The sequence below is a fragment of the Lactuca sativa genome, chromosome 2, assembly GCF_002870075.4.
Source record: "Lactuca sativa cultivar Salinas chromosome 2, Lsat_Salinas_v11, whole genome shotgun sequence".
NCBI lineage: Eukaryota > Viridiplantae > Streptophyta > Magnoliopsida > Asterales > Asteraceae > Lactuca > Lactuca sativa.
The window spans coordinates 162,400,068-162,415,778 of NC_056624.2; the positions used below are offsets into that span (position 1 = coordinate 162,400,068).

The window sequence follows — 15,711 nt, forward strand, 5'->3', positions numbered from 1 at the left end:
TTTTGTTTGTTTTAGTAAACCATGTTTCAAATCATATCCAATATTATTTTATTTTTATAGTTAAAAGTAATGTTAATGTTCGATTCTAATCATATTATATTATATATTATTTTTTTTATATAAAAAATATTTCAAACATATTATTTTTAAGATTTTCATAAATATTGTTTCAATTTACTAGTTTTTTTTATGAATTTATCTAAAATCATTTATTATAATAAATTTAATGTTTGTATTATTAAATATAATCAATTTATTTTTTATAAAAATAATTCAAATTAATTATGTGTATGTCATTATTTTTTATTGAATGTCATTGTGTTATGTTATGAACTATTAAAAAATATAAACATTTTCAGTATATTTGAAACATTTATCATATTTCGCATATGACAATATAATTAAATAAATTTAAAATATATAAACTCAAATGTAAAAATAAATTAGATAAATTAAGGTTATTTGATAGTTATTAATTGAATTAAAGTTTGTTAAGTCAGATTTAACCTTTTATCAATTTTATTAAAACTATAAAAGATATCAAAGACTATAAGACAAAATCAAATGCTTCGAATTATAGTATCAAACAATTTGAATTTAACTGGATCCGACAAAACCATTACTAGCTATAATGAAAATATATATATCAAACAATACAAATGATATATAAATTTAAACTTGAAAAGAACAAATATGGCAAATGAAACCTGAACTTTATTCATATTATAAATAAATAATGTTACTTTAATTTTGGAGTAATTTTATTGTAAAATAAAATTGTATTTAAAAAGTTTATATTTTTTTATACCAAAAATATAAATAGAAAGAAGTTAGAGATTTAAAAAGGGGATTGTTATACGAAATAGCCGGGAGTGTGGTCTATATGTCTGTAGCTCACACACAATCACCTTAACACACAGTAGCCGCCGCCCCTCCATTCCACGAATTTAAATAAATCCATTTTCATTCTTTATTTCCCGATCTTCATCTTATTCCAGTGAAGAAGATTCCAAGGTCAATTCAACTTAACTCCCCTATCATTCATGCTTTGTTTCCATTTCTTATTAGATTTGAATCTGCATACGAATCATCAAAATTCCAGTATAAATGATTCGTTAATTTGTCTGTCCAAATTTTAAGTAAAGTGAATTAAATATTCGGGATCTGTGGGCGGCGAGCTGCTTGATTTTCATGATTGTGTTGTCTTCAAGTAATCAGATTTGAATGCAATTATTACAGACATTATAATTATAATGTATTTGTTTGTTTAGTGGAAGCAAAATGGAAATTTGTCAACGCCAATGGTTCTAGAAGCTAGCCGACGGCGGTTTCAGTTTGTTTACGTGATTCCTTTTGTTACCAGACGAGAAAATCAACTTTAACAACGCTTCTGTGAAGTTCTACATCAAAAATTTGGTACATTTTGTTGGATTTGTGTAATTGCTTCTTCATTTCGTTATTGATATTTGCATATACACTTTGGATGTTAATAGTAATTGTGATTTTTGTATAGATTGGATATGGAATCGGCAGCTAAATCAGTAGATGAAGTTCTGGAAGAGATAATGAGAATTCATAGGTCTCTTCCTCCACGACCGGGAATTGATGATGTTGAAGGTGCGAAAATACTCATCCGAAACTTGGAGGCCGAAGAACAAGCGAAGTTCGATGCCATAGTTAGGCAAAAGAAGCGAAAAGAAGTTGCTGAAGAATTATTCACCATTTTGGTTGAGATGCAGAAGAATTTAGTCCGTTTCCAGAGTGAAGAACAAAAGAAGGAAGCGATTAAATTACTGGATCTCGAAAATTACCACCAACTGTTCGATGAAATGATTCAAAGAGCTTCCAGTTGTTGTGACAATAGCACACAATCAGTCGCATCAACTTCGAGCAATTCTTTCTCTTCCTTCTCCACTTCAAATTTTAGCAACGCTTCACCACACACGGTGACTCTGCCTCCGAAACCGATTTCAATCAAAACTTCTGAGTTGTTGACAAGAGATGATAGCTACGTGACAAAATCCAAGCCAATCTTCAATGGAGATGTGATAAGAACCGGGCTTCAATCAAACGACGTGTTCAGGCCCCAGATTGTGGATTCCACTCTAAAACCTGCAACTACTTCAGGTGAGTTTTTCTCTTTGAAGATCTTTCTGGTATGTAATCATTGAAGTTTGACTGAAATCATGGTTTCATTCATCATAGGCCAAAATGGAGCAAAATTGAATCTCATGAAGCTTGCTAGTCTAATCGAAGTTTCTTCAAAGAAAGGAACTAAAGATCTCAATCTCTGCAACAAATTAACAGATCAAATCGAATGGCTTCCCGATTCAATAGGGAAGATCTCCACTTTAATCACACTCGATCTATCAGAAAATCGTCTAGTTTCTCTCCCATCTTCCATATCATCCCTTTCATCATTAACAAAACTAGATATACATTCCAACAAACTCATCCAACTCCCAGAATCTTTAGGAGATCTTCTTAGTTTAATCCATCTCGATCTTCATGCAAACCAGTTAACATCTCTTCCTCTTACATTAACCAAATTGATCCATCTCCAAGAACTTGATTTAAGCTCAAACAACTTATCAATTCTTCCCGAATCAATCGGTTCTCTTATCAATCTCCAAAAACTAAACATTGAAACCAATGAAATTGAAGAAATCCCACATGTTATTGGTCAATGTGTATCACTGAAAGAGCTTCTTGCAGACTACAACAAGCTTAAAGCTTTACCCGAAGCTGTAGGAAAACTCGAGTCATTAGAAATCCTTTCTGTTCGATACAATAACATTGGAAGATTACCAACTACAATTTCATCACTGATAAGTTTAAAAGAGCTTAATGTAAGTTTCAATGAACTTGAATCAGTTCCTGAAAGCTTATGTTTTGCTACTACCCTTGTGAAAATCAACATCAGCAATAACTTTGCTGACTTAAGATCTTTACCAAGGTCAATTGGTAACCTTGAGAATTTGGAAGAGTTGGATATGAGCAACAATCAAATCAGAATCTTTCCAGATTCTTTTAGGATGTTATCAAAGTTAAGAATCTTGAAAACTGAAGGGAATCCTTTAGAAGTTCCACCAAAAGATGTTCTTGATAAAGGCGCTCAGGTAAATGAATATTATTTTGTGTAATCAAAAGGGGTAATTTGGTAATTTATGTATATACTTGTTGGTGTTCAGGCTGTTATCTTGTACTTGAATGAACTCCATGAGAAGGTGGAAGAGAAGATTCAACCAATCAAAAAGAAGAAATCTTGGACTCAATTCTTTTTTTCAATGTCGAATAAACGCAAAAGGATCACTTTGGCTAGATGAACATCGAATTTGCCACCTTGGAAAAGTTTTCATGTAAGGGTAAAATGGTCATTTTGTTTTATTAAGACTGTTTAGAAAAACAACAAACCTTATGTATACAACGTTTTATCCAGACAAACATCATTAAAGTTAAAAAGATTACTATGAGATAAAAAGAAGAAATTTTTGATGAAAAAGATTGTTATATTTATATATATTGATTGAAGGGATTCTAAATTCTCACATGTTAGTTGCTTTTATCTAAATATAGGAGATGCTGAGCTGTCATGGGCTGGAAAAAACCTAATAAGTTCTTGATGGGTCTAATCTTCAAGTATGTATCTTTTCATTCCTTTTATACAGATATACTTTAATTTTAATTTTAATTTAATACTCTATTATATCTTGTTATTTATTGTGAAAAATCACGTCATCAATGAGTCACTGTATAAATTTTTAACGTATAAATCTGTAAAAAAAATGTATTTATTTAGTTTCTTTTGCTTGTTTGTTACTATTGTTGATGAGTACTTGTTACTTTTGGTTTCCATTTGCATAAATGAAATTATAAGTTGCAATAAATGTTAAAAAAAAAAAAATGTTTTAGGGGACATGGAAATTTTGTTACTCTTAACTTTTGTTGGGGCCACGTGTCTATCCCATCATGAGAAGTGTATTGGGAAGAAGGTATAATAACCGTTGCAAGTCAATAAATTGTTCGGTTTTTGTGAACATCAGAACATTGTTGTGTTAACAATTATTGTAAAAACTCATCAAGATAAATAAAAAGTTTAATACTTGGGAAAAAAACATTGTAATAACAATTACATTGTAAAAAATCATCAATAAATCTCAATAGCAACTTGTAGTTGCATCACATTATATTTTAAATGTTAGACTAGATAGTCCAAGATAATTTTGTAAAGGTTTTTGTTTATGTAAAAGGGAAAACATATGCTAATAAAAAACGACCTAGTTATACGTCTAAAAATGAGTTTTTTTTAGTTGTTTAGGGGACATAAGATATTTGATGCTCTTAATTTTTGTTGGGGTCATGTGTTGATCACGATGGGGTTGGCTCTTGTCTATTCCATCACAAAAGTTGTATAACCGTTGCAAGTCATTAAATTGTTCGGTTGCTGTGATAATTGGAACAACATTGTGTTTGTCGTATATTGGTGTGTATATTATTAAATATTAAAAAATGTACTTAAAAATTATTATTTCATCTATAATTAAATCATAGGATGCGATCTCCGTTTCATACAATTCCAAGATCCTTTTAAGTTTTAACCAATTGTACAACAGAGAATCAAACTTGAGCAAAATAACCCTTTCACCTTTGTGCCCAAGACTTACAATCCTTTTATATATAACAGATGACAAAATACCAAGCGTTATATACGTAGACAGAGATTTTAACTTCCAAATAACCATTTTTATTAGAAAAGTGGTTAATAATGATTTTCCAGTTTACAATTTTCAACATATTTGAACCTATATGCAGTACTCCAAGATAAGTGAAAGGGAATTTGTCCCCCTTATAATTCATAGAAGCCGGGAGATGACTTCCTTATAAGAAACACCAAATCCAAATCGATGACTCTTTGGAAGATCAATTTTTAATCCCAAATGATATAAAAGTATGCAAAATTCAGAAGATATTAAACTAACCAGCAACTAACTTGTATAACAACCACAAACCGACTTAACTATTAATATACGCAAATATAGTAGTAATACGCACCCTCAAAATGACCCGAAAAAATTGTTTTAAAGAGCTATTTTGGATATAATTGGAAACATTACGAGGCAGCAATTTAGTAGAAGTGTTACGAAGTTGAAATTGGTGATGGATTGGCATCATCTTAGTGGTACGATCAACAATTTTACCATGTATAAACTGACAATCAAGTTCCATTGACAATCAAGTTCCATATGTTTTGTTTGTTCATGAAATTTCGGATTCAAAGTTGGTTGAATGACATAAGTATTATATATGAGAGTGGGATCATGATGAGTTTGTAAATGTTGTAACCAAACCACTGGAGTGGAGTGGTTACAATGACAATTGCATGATATTCAAGTTATGAACGAGATACAATTGATTGTCTATTTGACTTCCGATAAATTAATGATTACCTAAGAAAAAAAACATAAAACCCACTTAGGGATGTATATCAGGGCAACCAGCTCGATTAGAATCACTAACGTTGTGTTTAGTTATGGAAAAACAATTTTCGTTTTCAGTTTTCATTGGAAAATTTATAAAACACGTTTAGTTAAAACTTATTCATTTTTCATTTTCAGTTTAAAAAAATTAGAAAACGCGTTTAGATGTATATATTTATATTGGTTTTCAATTTTAGAAAACGGTAACGATGGTAAGATGGGGATGGGGGCAGCGATGGGGGGCAGTGTTGGTGTCGATGATGGCAACGGTGGTGGTGGTTGTGGCGGCGGTGGTGATGACATGTAGTGGTGGTGGTGGTGATTGCGGTGGCGGTGGTGATGGGGTAGTGGTGGTGGTGATGGTGATGGTAGGTCGGTGATTGTGATAGTAGTGTGTGTGTGTGTGTGTTTATAGGGGTGGGGTGGGTGTAGGTGTGTGTTTGTGTGTAAGGGTGTGTGTGTGGGGGTGTGTATTTATGTGTGTGTGTGTGTGTGGGGGGGGGTGTGTATTTATGTGTGTGTGTGTGTGTGGGGGGGGGGGGGGGTTGGGGTTGGGGTGGGTGTCTGTTTATGTGTGTGTGTGTGTGGGGGTGTTTGTGGGGGTAGGGTGGCTTTGTGTCCGTGTTTATAGGTGTGTGTGTGTGTGTGTGTATGGGGGGTATGGGTGGGGGTTGGGGTAGGTGTGTGCTTTTTTGTGTGTGTGTGTGTGTGTTTGTGGGGGTGGGCTTAGGAGTGGGTGGGTATGGGTGTGGTGGGTTGGAGGTGTTAAAATGGGGGTAGGTAGAGGTGAGAGTGAGTGTGTGTTTATATTTTAGAAAAAAATTGGAATTATAAAAATGCGGAAAACAATAAGTATTGGTTTTCCAAAAATTTCCAACTTCTTTGTAATTTTAGAAAACGAAAAATTTCATTTTCCGTGAAAATTTTAGAAAAATAGACAAACTAAACGCGTTTTCAAAATTCTTATTTTTCTTAGAAATTTTTTCCAGGTCAATTTTCCGCAACTAAACGCACCCTAAATGATTTAACCTGTATGATTTAAGCGACGTGTATTAGGGCAACCAACCCAATCAGAATCACTAAATGATTTAAGCCTTAAAGATTGTATGGTGGTCCGAGGGATTATAATAAGCCTTGTTTTTGGATTAAATTTTAAAACCATAACAAATAATTGATATCATTCATGTAATGAATACAAGGATTTGTAAAAAGGATAAACCACACCTTCTAGTAATCATAGAGAACTAGCAATATGTGGGTATGCAAGGTTCGGACCGTGAACATCCTTTATGGAATTCAACACATCAACCGCTAGGCCTCCTATCATAAAGGGAGAAAAAGAAGATTTGTAACATATTGGCTAAGGTGACGAACACCATAAGTTACATTAGGGCTCTTAAAGGGGAGACACATTAATCATCCTATCAATCAATTAAACTAAGGTTTATCATCCAAAAGTTCACCTTCAAATATCGGATGTATTTAGGATCCCTATGATACTGAACAAGTTTAGCAACTAACATCCCGATATCTTCAAGAACCTATAATGAATGTATATTGATGTTGATAAATGAAGAACCATCCTTTGAGTGAGCATTTTCAAGACCTAAAAATGATTTAATGTACCTAAATTTTTACACTTGATTTCATTACTCAAATGTGACTTAACATCGTTAATATCATTTAAAGAAGCTTCGATAAGGACTATGTCATCCACATACACAAGAAAAGTGACATAAGGTCCTTGTCATTTGTGAAATAAAAAATAATTTACCTTTGATTAAGTAAAACCTGTTGAAATTAAGAAAGATGGACACTTTGCGTAATATTGCCTTAATGTTAACATAATCCAGATAGAGATTTTTGTATTTTGCATACCATTGGGACATTTGAAGAACCATTCCCTTGAAAATCATATCGCCTTTGGTAATTTCATATACACTACTTCATCAAGGTTTCCCTTCAGAAATGTGTTATTTGCATCTGATAGTAATAAAGGCCAAGAAATTGGTGATAATAGTGGTAACAAAAATTTGAGAGTAAAAAGTTTGGTAATTGGTGAATATATCAAGAAAATTAACACCTTCTTTTTAATTGAAACATTTGGCAACTAACCTTATAACTTTGTAACATTCAATTGATCTATCAACCTTTTGTTTGATCTCGAGATCCTTTCAAACAACCAGAAGTAGAATAATCTACCATTTTATTTAATTCCAAGACCCATAATTCCTTATTCATAGCTTCCTACCCTTCTATAACTGGAACGATTCATTATAATTGTTGGGTTGTCAACTTTCTCTTTACATAATCTTTATAATTAAAGGATCCCCACACATGGTTATATAATTTATTACAAAAATCTCTATGAAGGATCTATGTATACATGGTTCTTCCTGTTTGAAATCATGATACTGATTAGCTGCTAATTAAAATTCATTTTTGGTTTCTTACTGACATGATAGCTAAAGATTTTGTGATGTCTTTAATCATATCATCGACAATTGGGAATCCATATTGCTTCATTGATCTCACCATTGTGATTGAATCCTTTGAATCTTGTGTGTGTACCCTTATTTCATGAGATTTACACACAATGTTGTTTCTGAGATTGATAATGTTTGGTGTTGCCTTGTGAGTGTGTTGTTGAATATAAAAAAGCCCCACTGAGGGTTTATCTGCCAAAGATTTTATAGTATCTCCTAACCTTTCTGATAACTCTTCAAACCTATCTACTCCAGGAATATTCATATTAGGGAAACAAGAAGAAATAGTATGATGAGTTACAAATGCCTGCAGAGACTTTTATAGCATAGTTGAAACATGAAATTGAAAAAAGGTGTGCAAATGAAAGAAAAAGTTTTATCTTCAAAAAGCTATTCAGATTTCTGATGGCTCCTTTGTTTACATGTTATTCATATGTTTCTTTGTGTTTTGAATTTTATTTGATAGTTATTTCATGATTTGCATGTGAAGAACATGAGAATTTTAGAAAGTTGAAATGATAAATGTGTTATTCCCTATTTTTTGTGTGAAATTAACAAGATAGAATTTTAGATGGTAAATTCAAATTGTTTTCAATGAATGCGATTAGGAATAACATAATCAACTACTCAAATTATTGACGAACATCTGACTCTAATATATATTCACAGGGCCAACCTCGAGATTTCGGAGACCCTGTGCAATTTAACAAAATATAGACCCTAAACCTTGAAAGATTGAAAATTTTAAGCAAAACAATTTGCAAAATACATAAATTAATTTTATCATACAAAATAATTCTAATATCTGTTGACACAAACTTTTTCAATAACACCTTCATAAATAACGTTATCCAAAATGTTGCTTTTAACCGTTGCAAACAATTTGTAGATTTTCTTATTGGTTCTAGATTCTGAAACTTAAGTAGTAAAGTATAACACCTATGTACTCGACATTATGTCATTATTACTTTCTCCTAAATTAGAATGTTAAAGAAATCAGAAATTTGAAGTGAAGTTATATTACATTCTCATAAAAGAAATACTTTGATTTACTTTTGATAATAAAAAAATCTTATATTACATTCTAAGAAAAGAAATACTCTGATTTGCTTCTAATAAAAAGGTTTTGGTAAAAAATTATGAATAAACCTTCATATTTTCGACACCTCAAGAGAATTGCTTTCTTATTAAATTTTGATTGACCTTGATTTTCGAAACCTCAAAGTTTCGGAATTTGAGAAAGAATGAAAGAAAAAACTTTATTTACTTCTTATAAAGAAATTATGAGGAATAAACATACCTTATGAATTTTGAATTATGGTTTATTGATTTTTGAAATAAACGTCAATTTTCTTGTGAAGTTCTAATTTTTGGATTTTGAAGTAATAAGGCTTCCCGATTTGTTTGTGATTCATTAATTTTTGGGTATTGATGAAGAAGTGGGTAAGAAATAAGAAGTGAGAAGTCAAAGCTTATGGAGAAGGAAGCAAAGAGACCGTTGTTGCCATGGAGTCTAGACGACTCACTAGCCATCAGTAATCCACGAGAATGTAGGAACCAAAACGATGTTTATCTCTCTCGAAAAAATTATGATTCTCGCTCATCATCTTGTGTCGATTCTGATTATTCTCACCTGACGGCTGATATATTCCTAACCTAATATGATTTGGGCCAAAAAAATAATACACACTGCAAAAGATTAAAATAAAGTTGGCCGACAATTTTAATGGGCCCCACAGATTTTAATGGATCCTGTTCATAGGCACACCTTGCAAGGCCGGCCCTTTATATTTATAACTAGAACATTTTGTCTAATAGAGAAATTAAATATCCTCCTAATTTCTCTTTGTGAGAAATTAAATATCCTTCTAACTTTTGTTTATATTTTTCTTCATACCTATTTTAAGATGATGACAAGTGTATACATTTAAGATCTCAATCAAATTTAAATTAAATTTAATGACACTTATCAACATCTAAAGTAGATAGAAGGATAGTAGAAACAAAAAGGATGAGAATATTTAATTTCTCTGTCTAATGTTAATGTAATTAGCAAGTGATTCGTATTAGAATTGTTGTATTCGTCTTCCTTTGTTGAAGTTTATTATGAGAAAAATACATATTTGGTTAATTTTCATAAGTTTTTTTTTTCAAAAATTTAGGCTCAAAGAAATAGTTCATAAATTTCGTGCAAAATTGTTCATGGGCTGCAAGATGGATATATGGGTTGTTAAATGGGATGGGCCTGAGTAATGAAGACAATTTTTTTTTTTTCATTTTAAATCATATATATATATATATATATATATATATATATATATATATATATATATATATATATATATATATATATATATATATATATATATATTTTTGGGTAAAATATCTTTCAGTATAACATTTTATTTTAACAATATATATATATATATATATATATATATATATATATATATATATATATATATATTTTGGTTTTGTGAAAGTAGTCTTTCAAGATTACTAACAAAAGAAAAGAGATTTTTTGCATGCGAACAGTAATTTCGCAGTCAAAATTCAATATTTTTTATTATTACTATGAAAATGGTCTTGAAAAATTCCTATCAAAAAATATTTTATTTATTTATTTATTTTTTGCATTTTCACAAGTCAAACCTAAAAAAAACATCAAAAATGGGATGGGCCTGAGTAATGAAGACAATTTTTTTTTTCATTTTAAATCATATATATATTTTTGGGTAAAATATCTTTCAGTATAACATTTTATTTTAACAATATAAATTTTTTTTTTGGTTTTGTGAAAGTAGTCTTTCAAGATTACTAACAAAAGAAAAGAGATTTTTTGCATGCGAACAGTAATTTCGCAGTCAAACTTCAATATTTTTTATTATTACTATGAAAATGGTCTTGAAAAATTCCTATCAAAAAATATTTTATTTATTTATTTATTTTTTGCATTTTCACAAGTCAAACCTAAAAAAAACATCAAAAAAATGACGTCATTTTGACAAATTTACAGGCCAAATTGTTATTTCGCAGGTGAAGACTACAAAATTGTTGGCTATTTGTGAAAAATACCTATTTTTTTAATGTAAATCTTGAAAAAAACTTAAGTGAATTAGCTAATTTTGTCCCTTTCTCTTTTATTAGTTATGCTAATTAGTTTTTAAAATTAAATAAAAAGTATGTAATGGAAAAAGTTACTCATTATTCTATAGTAAATCTTATGTTCACTGCCATTTGGTGGTGACCTTATTTACGTCTCGTTTGATAGTTTCTGTCTAGGAAAGTGCTATCTGATAAAGTGTTGTTTGGAAAAGTTTTCTGAATAGGAAAGAAACCATGTTGTTTGATTGTACATCTGATTGACTGTGTTGAATGATGAAAAAAAGTAATAATTCAATAAAAAATAAATTTTAAAAAAGTTATTTAAAAAAATTAATAATCCAATAAAGAAAGAAAGCGGCGAGGTTTGGTGTATAATTGTCTTTCCAGCCCATTCAGCCAGAAAGATATGATTTTGGGGTTTTCTGGGAAGGCATATCTTACCGGGAAAGACCCTTTTTTTTGTGCAAATCAAATAGTCTTTTCGGTCCATTCAACCAGAAAGACCTGTTTGGACCTGAAAATATACGTATCAAATGGGGCCTTAGTTTATGTCAAGACATCCTTTGTTCCTACATGATGAATCTTGATTGAAAACATGGTAACATGGCCATTTGCCAACAAAAAGAAAACAATATAAATAAAAACTCTTATGTAAAGTTGTTTAACTATTGATAATACAAGTACTCAAGTAACATTATAATGTGTAAATAACTCAAGTAAATCAAACAATGAAAAACCTCAATTTACTCATACCATAAGTGTTTGAGATCAATTACTTTGAACATTACATTTGAAAAGGCATAACTTTTGATTACGACAAATACAACAAGGGTCCTACTTAACCAATCATAGAGACCTTCTGGTATGGATATGATTACACGCATGAAATCTGACATGGAAGGGCCAATTCACGCATGAACACCATCCTATTCTTCCGTAGTTGTCTTGTTGATTAGGTTGCTTCACGGGTCTTAACGGATGTTTCTCCCTTCTTCTTCTTCTTCTTCTTCTTCTTCTTCTTCTTCTTCTTCTTCTTCTTCTTCTTCTTCTTCTTCTCTCTTCGTCTTTGTATATCCTTTCTGTACGCGTGAAAACACCCCCTTTGGGCTGTAATGGTGTTGGTGGAGGGGAGTTTTCATGAGGTGGCTATGTCTTCACGCGTATCCATACCAGATAGCCTAAGTAAAGTCAATCCCATGCAATAAAGTTTAAAACAATGGTTTTATATACATAAGGGTCCATATCATGTGAGTCAAGATGTGGTTCATATAAGATCATTCAAAATATCTTTCACAACGGGGCTTCGTTGCTATGGTGACAAGCCACAATGACTATGCACACCATCTCGCGGCGTCATGGTGGTTGCGAGATTGTGGAATGTGTATGCCATCTTGTATATCGATGCTACATATGATCGATTGTTATGTTGTTGTTAGCTGAGGTGGAAGGAAACTAGGTGTTCCCCCAAAGTTGGTTGCTGTTTTTCGTGCTTTTCCGTATTCGGTTGTTGTTTTTGGTGCTTTCAAATTTGATCGACCTTTAGTGTCTTTTCTTGTTTCTTTATTAGAGTCTTTTAGTTTTTGTTGTTTAGACTCTTGTATTTGCTCTAGCTGTCCTCTGACTTTTATAATCTTTACCATTCAAAAAAAAAAAAAATACTTTAAACTCAACTCTAAAAAATAATACTTGTGTCTTTTCGATTATTTTCATGTTTTTTTCTCACTTTGTCTCCAAAATCTTCTATACTTGCCCCTAAAAAATAAAAGTAAAAATAAAAGCCCCTTTGAATATAGAAACACCACTTCGTGAAAGCTGAAAAAATCATTGCACAACATTCCGATACTGAATTTGAGTTGCGGATCTTGGAGAAAGATGGATGCGACTGCAGTTGTTGTGGACAAAGTTTCGCTGGCCAAGCGACCTGGTGTACTCGTTATCGGTTCCTCCGGCGTCGGCAAACGGACCATTCTCTCTCGTAACCACTCTTATCCCTCATGTTTTCTTCTTTAACTGCTATAATTGATTTGTCACTTAATGTACACCATTTCTATGTTAATCTTCCGATCGCAATGAGAAGTCACTTCTACAATTCATATCGCTTATTTGTTTGTTTAATTAGTGTTATTTCAAGCTACATCGGAGATTATTAGGGTTGAATTTAGTTCCTAGTGACTTAGGTTAAGCTTTCAAGTTGATTTATTTGCTCCTAGTTTTAACGAATTAAATGAATTTTAGTTGCGTAAAGGTTTATAAAAACCTACCCTACCTCCTTGGAGTTTTAAACTCTCAGCTTTGTGATTTCTCACTTTACATTCCTGATCCAAAACTGCATATTTGGATAAAAAATGCACATGATTTCTTATGATTAGAATCCTTCTTGCTGATTAATCATCTTTCCCCTACTTAGTATCCCCTCTTGATACTGAAAACTAGATCTAGTACTTTTCAATTTCCAAATTGAAATAGACGTTTTAGTTTTTTGCCTCCAGATTCTTTCTATTGAGACATTTCTTTACACATATAACGATGGGTGATTTCCTTTGTTTTTAAGTGCCATTTCTAACTAAAATATCTACTTGCATGCTGCAGGATTACTCTCTGTAGACTTTGAAGATGACTCAGACTCATCTTCAGAGGTTCTTGCTTATGGGTAAGTAGGTAACACAATTCATTCAAGGCATTATGGTGGATTCTGTGATGTTTATATATATTTTTTTTCATAAAATTGTTTATGTTTATGTTAACTTTCAGGTGGACAATCAACACAAAATATTACACAGCCGATGTCTCAATGTGGATGGCTCATTTATTTAATGAATTTTCAATCACAGGGGTGCCAATGTTTGATCAAATAACTGCCTTAGTGATGGTTTTTGACTTAAATAATGTTAGCCTTCACTCCTTCTCTCAATACATTAATCTTTCAATCATAATCATGATATAAAAATTGATTCCTTCACACCAATTTCATGCAGCAATCATCATTTTCAGAACTTAAAAAATGGGTTTCACGCAATGATATTGGGAAATTTGACATCTTGTTATGCATTGGGAACAAAGCAGATCTTGTTGTAGGCCATTCTGCTCATATTGAATACAGAAGACATGTACTTAATCAGTCATCAGAATATGGTATTGAAGAAACTGAAGGAAGTAGCTTATTGGAAGATGAATCATCATCATCATCATCATTAGAGATTAAGAAATCTTGTATGGAATGGTGTTTGGAACATAACATTGAATACATTGAAGCTTGTGCATCAAATCCTCAGTTTGACAAATGTAAGTTCCTATAAAATTTTAATTAGGTAAAAAATGTATTTTTTATTTTAGGGTTTTGATTATTTTCCAATTTATTTCAGGTTTGTCGGTTGATGGTGATTCACAAGGTGTTGAGAGACTTCTTGGGGCTTTATCTGCTCATATGTGGCCTGGAATGATCTTGAAATCCGGTCAAACTATAAGTCAACCTTCATTACCTCAACAAGAAGGTTTGCATTCAAACTTTATTAATAGAGACATCAAAAAATTCAAAAAGTTAACATTTTTTTTCTTCCCATTCTTTGATTCCAGATTCATCAGATGAAGAACCCAACTATGAATTCGAATATGAAATCTTATCAGCTGGATCTATAGAAGAACAATGGGATGATTCAGATGTATCATGGGTTTCTGCAACTAAAGATACCACAGAATCAGTTATTATCAACAATGAAAGAGAAGTCAAGGTAGATATGCAGCCATCAACATCCAAATTGCAAGAAGAAATCGATAATGAAAAAGCAAATGAAGGTAATGATAATGATGATGATGATGATGATGATGATGTTGATGATGGTGGAAAGGTGTTTGAAGTTGAGAATATGGAGCAGTTGATGTCTGAGATTGGAAACATGCGTGACAGTTTGAGGTTGATGCCTGATTTTCAGAGAAGAGAAATGGCTGCAAATTTGGCCATGAAAATGGCTTCAATGTTTGGAGATAGTAGTGGTGATGAAGGAGAAATAGATGAGTGATATGAATATTGTTAAATGTTAATGATATAAAGAAAGATGTGGTTTTTTCATTTGGTTTATCATTTATGTTGTGTTTAGATTCAAGTGATTTTGTCTCTAGAAAGAATTATTGGTAAGTTGTGTTGAAGGAAAAAAGTGGTACTTGATGTTGTACACAAATTGTATATCTACTTTTGTTTGTTATTTATTGGGTGTTTGGATGTGTTTGTGTTTTGAAGTGATTATCAGTATGTTTGGTCAAAATAACTTATATGTGGTAGCTGGAAGCTGCTGTTTTTATTTGTATAAAAGTGTTTAGAGTAAATTACATGAATGGTCCCTATGCTTTAGGGTAATTTTCACGTTTGGTCCCTAACTTATTTTTTTAACTCGGAAAGTCCCTACTATTTGCTTTTGTTACGTGCTTGGTCCCTGTCTTACCTAAAAATACTATTTTTGCCCTTGATTTTTTAATTTATTTAAATAAACAAACCTCCAACTCTACCCTCTCACCTTACCTTACACAACCCATTATTTTTTCCTATTTAAATAATAGTATTTTAAGGTAAGACATGGACCAAACGCGTAACAAAAACAAATTGTAGGGACCAAGCGTGTAACAAAAACAAACAGTAGGGACCTTCCGAG

General features: G+C 31.7%; 2 protein-coding genes across 2 annotated transcripts; both read left to right on the plus strand.

Annotated features, from left to right (window-relative positions):
* Positions 1-856: 856 nt before the first annotated feature.
* On the plus strand, positions 857-3,798 carry LOC111916001 (plant intracellular Ras-group-related LRR protein 4). Its single transcript, XM_023911633.3, has 6 exons — positions 857-1,014; positions 1,272-1,416; positions 1,514-2,127; positions 2,206-3,119; positions 3,192-3,359; positions 3,577-3,798. Exons 3-5 carry the CDS (start codon positions 1,521-1,523, stop codon positions 3,324-3,326), a joined length of 1,656 nt encoding a protein of 551 aa, XP_023767401.1. The 5' UTR covers positions 857-1,014; positions 1,272-1,416; positions 1,514-1,520; the 3' UTR covers positions 3,327-3,359; positions 3,577-3,798.
* Positions 3,799-12,824: 9,026 nt separating this feature from the next.
* Positions 12,825-15,284, plus strand: LOC111916000 (uncharacterized). Its single transcript, XM_023911632.3, has 6 exons — positions 12,825-13,043; positions 13,658-13,718; positions 13,820-13,955; positions 14,044-14,350; positions 14,431-14,559; positions 14,642-15,284. The coding sequence occupies exons 1-6, from the start codon at positions 12,941-12,943 to the stop codon at positions 15,082-15,084; spliced, it is 1,179 nt and encodes a 392-aa protein (XP_023767400.1). The 5' UTR covers positions 12,825-12,940; the 3' UTR covers positions 15,085-15,284.
* The last annotated feature ends 427 nt before the right edge of the window (positions 15,285-15,711 follow it).